The sequence below is a fragment of the Acanthaster planci genome, linkage group LG04, assembly GCF_054643075.1.
Source record: "Acanthaster planci isolate LZ-2023a linkage group LG04, COTS_SCS, whole genome shotgun sequence".
Lineage (NCBI taxonomy): Eukaryota > Metazoa > Echinodermata > Asteroidea > Valvatida > Acanthasteridae > Acanthaster > Acanthaster planci.
Window position 1 is genome coordinate 20,357,078 of NC_141780.1, and position 7,258 is coordinate 20,364,335.

The 7,258-nt window shown below is 42.5% G+C and overlaps 1 protein-coding gene across 1 annotated transcript; it reads left to right on the forward strand.

Moving 5' to 3' along the window:
* Positions 1 to 118: 118 nt before the first annotated feature.
* pdhb (pyruvate dehydrogenase E1 subunit beta) lies at positions 119 to 6,665 on the forward strand. Its single transcript, XM_022249259.2, has 8 exons — positions 119 to 280; positions 1,272 to 1,334; positions 1,444 to 1,650; positions 2,137 to 2,244; positions 2,406 to 2,583; positions 2,849 to 3,051; positions 3,791 to 3,932; positions 4,943 to 6,665. The coding sequence occupies exons 1-8, from the start codon at positions 245 to 247 to the stop codon at positions 5,110 to 5,112; spliced, it is 1,107 nt and encodes a 368-aa protein (XP_022104951.2). The 5' UTR covers positions 119 to 244; the 3' UTR covers positions 5,113 to 6,665.
* Positions 6,666 to 7,258: the final 593 nt, after the last annotated feature.

Genomic DNA, 7,258 nt, shown 5'->3' on the forward strand with positions numbered 1-7,258 from the left:
TGCTTCTGCCTCAGGTCCAAATCACTTGTGGCTATGACTTCTGTGTATGTTTTTGCCATGAAAGGAATGATGAACTAGCCGTAGCCGTTAGTTGTAGACACCATCATACTAGTTAAGTTCAGGTACGTACGTACGATCACGGTACGATGTGTACACGACTGGTCCTTATGCCGGCAGCGGTCTTCAGAAGTTGATTCAGTCTTGTTCATTCTGGAAGTTAAGTTTGGTTGACATCACAGTCAGAATGGCGTCTTTGAGATGCCTCAGATCTTTACAGCGGGTGAGTATATCACGTTTGTTCGACTTTTACTAGTCACAGTAAATGTCTGCCGTCAAAGTGAAGTGTTCCTACAGTAGATAGGCATGATGGCTTTTGCATATAACTGCACTGCTAGTGGTGGTGCACTTTATAGCAGTAGTCATGCAGGTCAGCATGTAATGATAATTTCATAAAGCCATTATAACACTTGGTCGTATTGGACATCACCTTACTTACGGAGCAAAGAGGTTTTCTCAACCCTTACGGTCATGACAGGTCTGTACTTAGTAAACAGCACAGTGGCAAAACACTTAGTTAGGCCATGCGGAATCTGATTTTTTCTCTAGTTTTAAGCTTTATTTCCAAATTTTTCTCAAACTTGGAAGAATTCTCTCAAAAAACATTTTAGAGTGGTGAATTAATAAAACATTCTGGTAAGAGTTCCAAATATGGACATCATTTATTTTCCCTTGCCATGTCATAAAAGATAAATTTAGCAGTGAAAATAATAGCATTTATTCACTCAGAAAATACTTAGAATTTTCCAGACCAGTCTCATACTAGGATTTGTAAATAGGGTATCAAGTGATATCTGTGTATGGAGCTTTCCCTAATCTCAACTTCCTCTGAACTCGAAAAAGTCTTTGAGAACCATGGGACTTGTTGTTCTGCCTTTCCGAGTAATGAGTTCCAATGTTCTAATGTCCTACCAAATCAAGTAAATAGGCCAATTCTAGCTTGAACTAATGCATTGCCACGCTGGAACTCCAAATGACAAAATGATGAAGAAGACTTGACATAAAAATTCCTTCTTGATGCCTGTGTTGTTTCTCAACTGTCAAACATGTCAGAGATGAACTTCAGTGGCAACTATTTGGTTGTAAGATGGTGAAATTCAGACAATGTCATTGTCCTTCCATGCTATACCATTCGAAAAATTTTATTTCCAATTACATTAATTCTAATGTATGTTGTAGCCTAAATGATTAATTTGCCTTTGCCCTCCTTCCAGGTGGTCTCCAAGGCCTTCCTGTCAAGAAGTATCACGACGTCCTTGCCGGCCGCTTCACAGCAGGTAAAAACGCAAGAAAATAAACCGGCTTTTTTTCCGTAAGATCTTCAGTGAATTCCTAAATTTCATTTCCAACATGATTGTATGTGCGCTTTCTATTGACCCTGTACAGATGACGGTCCGTGATGCCTTGAATGCTGCCCTGGATGAGGAACTGGCCCGCGACGAGAAGGTGTACATTATGGGGGAGGAGGTGGCGCTGTACGACGGTGCCTACAAAGTCACCCGCGGCCTGTACGAGAAGTACGGGGAGAAGAGGATCCGAGACACGCCCATTACAGAGATGGGGTTTGCCGGGATAGCTGTGGGGTCAGCCATGGTGAGCCGAATGAGAAAGACAGTACTGAATTCACTGATCTCTGTAGTGACCAGAAAGCACATCGAGACTGAGGACTGGAGGTCACCAGGTGCTGTCCTCGGAGGCCCAATTGTACTCAGGCGACCTAATAATGTCTCCTTCGGTCTCGGTGGGCTGTGTTCTTAGGACTCTTACAAGTTAATTTAAGTCCACTCAGTTTATTCATATTTACCTATGAATCACTCAGTCATCGCTGGATTCTGCTACAAAGCTTGAAAAATTGCAAATGTATATAGCATGCCCTACTGCATGGAATATGGTGGCAGCTATTGTTGGAAGCCCCACACTTAAGGCCTCATTTGTTTATGCAAAAAAGGGTCTGTTTTACTCTGATCTGACTCATGTTTAGCGATCCCTCATTGCAGTCGACAGAAAGTTGAATTTAAATGAGATTTTTAGAAACAGCTGATTCCTTATATATATATATATATTTTTTGCTGTCTGTAGGCGGGGCTCAGACCCATCTGTGAGTTCATGACGTTCAACTTTGCCATGCAGGCCATAGACCAGGTCATTAACTCTGCCGCCAAGACCCACTACATGTCGGCTGGACAGGTATTAGTGATTCTCTGTTGTTGATTCTAATAGACCTGAACCATGATGGTGTTACACTTTGTTTACATGTTCACTTTCCTATGGATTTGTTTATCACGGATAGCAATTTACCAGCATAAATATTCCTACTGACAGAATGATTTATTTTTTTTTAAATCAAGGTTTCTGTCCCCATTGTCTTCCGTGGACCCAACGGAGCTGCAGCTGGTGTCGCGGCTCAGCATTCCCAGTGCTTCGCAGCCTGGTACGGTCACTGCCCTGGGTTGAAGGTTGTCAGCCCTTACTCCTCAGAAGACTCCAAGGGACTGCTGAAAGCGGCCATCAGGGACGACAATCCCGGTAAAAAGATCTTCTCAGTCTTTCTAGAGGCTTCCCTATTCTATGCAACTTTTCCTCCAAGGCTTGATTCTTCAGGATTTTCCAGATTTCAGAAGGTTAGACCCAAAAATTCTGGACTAAGCTCAGCCACTTTTTACTTGAAAAAAAAAACCTGCCCTGGGAAAGAAAGCATCCCTTGTTAGCCGTCAAATATCCTGAAAGGTCACATTGTCTTACTACTGTCATTGGTTAATTTCTCTTCATCACCCAATCTCACCTCTGCCAGTTGTCGTGCTGGAAAATGAACTGCTGTATGGCACGGCCTTCGACATGTCCGACGAGGCCATGAGGGAGGATTTCCTGATTCCAATCGGCAAGGCCAAGATCGAGAGGGAAGGGACGGACGTGACACTGGTGGCCCACAGCATCAGTGTGCAGCGCTGCCTGGAGGCAGCCCAGCAGCTGCAATCAGAAGGCGTCTCGGCCGAGGTAGATAGGGACAAGCAGAAAGGCAGGCATGGGATATCCGCTGCTGCCATAAAGGGAAGATAAGTACAATGCAAGGCCCAATTGCAACCTGCCTAACCTGAAGTACTCTCTCTCTCTGGGAAAGAAGAGACATGTTAATTGGTCACCCAGCAGACATGTGGATCTATGAACATAAAGTAGTCGCACACTCTCAGCGCGTCCTGTGTAAATGCACACGAACCTGCTTGTGCATGTAGTGAGTCCCCACTGAGGACCATTGTGCTTTATTTCAGCGCACCATCAGTCTCCCACACAGAGCGGATTACCCATTTTGATAGAATTTGCAGTTACATAGAAAGGATATTTATGCAATAAAATGAAAATGTTCAAATAAAAATGAAATGCATGAAAATACTATTTAAGAGTCAATTGAAACATTGGGAAGAAATAAGAATTCATGACATTGCATGGTATTTTCTTTGCTACACAAACTTGTGTGACTAACAACTTCATGAAATTGTTCTTATTTTGTGCCATTACCTCAAATTTCACAGTTCTGCCTCATGTACTCCAACTTGCAGATGCTTACACTCTGGCTGCATTTGCCATTTAACTATCAGAGCCCAATGTAACAGAGCTGCACCTCATGTCCTATATTTAATACAAAATGCTGTGAGGTCCTCCAGAGAGAACAAGCGTTGTTTACAGTTGCTCTTCAACATGGAGCCCTGTTGCTCTGCCTCTGTTGTTTGGACTACAGGTTATCAATATGCGCACCATCAGACCAATGGATGAAGAGGCCATTGTGAACTCCGTCAAGAAGACTAACCACCTAGTGTCAGTGGAGGGCGGCTGGCCGCAGTTTGGCGTTGGGGCTGAGATCTTGGCTCGAATGATGGAGAGTAAGTCACCAACTTGCCAAGGTTTTTTTACTTGTTGCTTATTCTCCCACAGTTTTTTTGAAGCCTAAATGTACGTACGAAATACTAGAGCTGTATTTGGATGCATGATGAGTTTCTGCAAGTCCATGACAAGTTGTCCAGTCTTAAATCACAAGCTGTTGAAATGAATTGACAAAAATGTTCCTTTATCGTTCAGCCTGTTACTTGTGACTGGCCGCATGAAATGACCAGCAACTGAACTTACAGCCAGACTTGTGACCAGTAAATGTGGTGACTCGAGTCGAGTCATTTTAACATTGTGCCTTGAGTTGAGGCATTAGGTCAAGAAGTTGAGTCGAGTCACTTTGTGTAGTCGAGTCAGGTACAGAGCTTCGAGTCAATTTGAGTCACAAATTTTTGGACAAAATACAGTAAAACAAAACTACATTTAAGTCATTTTTGGGTATTTCTATTTTCATTTAGACATACCGAAAAATATATTAGAGTGACAAGTATCTAGCCAACTAAAATGTTGCTTTAAGTGTTTTTTTTTAAGTGCTTTAAGTGTTTCAACTCAAGTAAAAGCTTATAAGCTTGTACTTGAGTTGAATCTCCAAGAGACATTCAAGTCGAGTCATTTGGTTGCAGACTTGAATTGAGTCATTTACCCATTGGGACTTGAGTCGAGTCGCCAAAATTGTGACTCGATTTAGACTCGAGTGGAGTGATTGACTCGAGTGGAGTGATTGACTCGAGTCATTACAACTGCTTGTGACTGGTCTTCCAAAAGAACTTGTGATTAGCATTTTGACGGACCTGACGACAGCCGTACTTAATACAATACAAACTATGAATACAGTTTTGGTGTGCCCTGCACTTGACAAGAGGTCAGCTTTGATAACCTGAAAAAAGTTTTGCTCAGTAAAAAAAGTTGTCCAAATTGCCAGTCATTTTCTGTTGGGCGTTTCCATAAGAATGGTCATGGGGAGAATGAAGGAAAAAGAGTGATGGGCTGTTTGTCTTCTTTTCAGATGAAGCGTTTGACTACCTGGATGCCCCGGCCGTCCGTGTCACAGGGGCCGACATCCCCATGCCCTATGCCACCTCGCTGGAGCAGGCTAGCTTACCCACAGCCACCAGCATAGTGGACACTGTCAAGAAATTGCTGCTCGTTGAAACCAAGCAGTCGGTACAACACTGACAACAGCAGTGACGTCTACTCAAAATTTGGTTTTATATTGAATGGTTTTAACATGGTATGCTGGGCCTTCAAAACAGTGTCAAACAAACAAACAGTTTTACTGGCCCTACTGTGGCTCAGGTGCTGTGAAGCTGAACTCAGTATCAGAAATGGTTAAATTGAAATGTAGGTTTATCAAGTTTGCTAAAAAGTAAGTTATCTGTACAAATTAAATTAGTGTTCAAGTCTTTGATCATAGGAACTGTTTTTAAACCTTTCAAGGGTAACTGATTCATGCAAAATGCATTGATTGGATTCCAATCTCTGGTGATGTCACCATGGGGCCCAGTTTCATGACATTGCTAATGATTCCAACAGAACTTCTGGCCTATTCATGGAGACCATATGCTGTTAGTCCAGCAAAGAGCCTTCAGAAGCAAGATGTGCCTAAAACAGTAACGGAACACTAAAAATCCCCATTGGCTTTATGCTCAAGACACCCATTTCAGATCTTGCTCCCTGAACCCACTATGCAACACTCTAAAATGGGTGGGAACCCGACTATTTTGCCATTGTTACAGGTGTAGCCTCACTTTGGGAAAAATATTTTTCATTGGGACAGTAAAGGTAGAGCACAAAGATGGTCATCTGAATATTGCCCCTGTGGCATCTTCTTCATTTTTTTATGAATACTGTGAAAGTTTTAAGGATCGCCTCGCTTTTGATTCAAGATGGTTGTCTCATAAATAGGCTTGTGTGGGCGAAAGTGTTAGAACATCTGCTCCGTAAAAGACACACATGTTTTTCTGCAATTTGGTAAACACTGAAGTGCCACGAATTCTCAGTTCTCAAGGCCGTGGTTGAGAGAGAAGCCCAGACAAAAAATCTTTGTAGTTTCACCTTGACAAAGCAGTCCTCTTGTCAAGAAGCATTTAGAGGGCGTGAGTGTGAATTCCAACTTCCCATATTTCAGTTCAATTGATTCTGACCTCGAGGGCATCACTGATCCCTGACATGACAGTAGATTTTGTGGTGAAACAGTCACAAAAGGTAAACAAAATATTTCTACGTCCAAATATTAAATTAGCTGCTAGCTGGGGGCTTGGAAAAGCACATTCATATTGTTGCCAAATGCAACCCTTTCATTCAGATGCAACCCAGTATTAACCGCTGCCGCAGGTGGTTACAAGCGGGTTCTTGCACGCATTCTGCGTGTACGTGAAGACCATACGTGCTGGAGTAAATTTGTTACGCGTACTCGGCGTGCTCCGCGTCAAACGCGCATATACTTGGGTGCCCTATGGCGCACCTGTGCGGTGAGTACCAAAAAAACGTGCCATCTTTTGTTCCGCTCGGAGTGGTTTACTTGTAGTGACCCCCATGCTTGTTAATAGCAAACGAAAAGGTGTGTGTGGGTAGCACCGTTGGCAAAAATTTGACAAGGGGAACAGAAATGTAACCTATCTGCTAATGTGTAGTAACGTACGAGTTTGTACCAGGAACCATGTCACAACCGTGAGTGGGAGCTGGTGAATAGTCGGAGAGCTGTAAATAAAAACTAGAGGGCTTACTTATGTACAGAGTGATGCCTGCTGGCCACATCCATGTTCGTGCAAAAACCCATGGAAAAGTCGAAATTTTGTACGGCTATTTGCAAATCTGCGTCTGTATTCTAAAACGATGCGTCAGTAAAAAAAACGTAATGCACAATCAGAAAATGAGTGTTTCATTTTGCTCTGCGTGAACAACACAAATGCATGTGTGTATGCGCTACAGATAATTTTGCCGTGACTTTTTTTAATCGGATTTTAGCAGTATCTGATGCACATTGCATTCAGTGTACATAATTCGATATTCATTCTATCCAATTTCCAATATTCTACAAGACACGCACGTGGATTGAAAATGTCTGCACCCAGGACAACATCAAATTTTCTCTGAGCAGTTGAAAAGCTAGCGTTCTAGTAATTTAATAGAGCTCTATGTTTATAGTTCATTGGTTTTAAGTTCATCGGCAGAATGACAATTTTCAGGTCTGTTTGTCGTTGGCCTCCCTCTCTTAGGTTTAGCAACACCTGTGATAGATGCATATATTGGAATTGGAATAAAACGAAATAGATTAACAATTTTTAAGGTTTCCAGGCTGCCCTGTTACGCGGGATTTTCC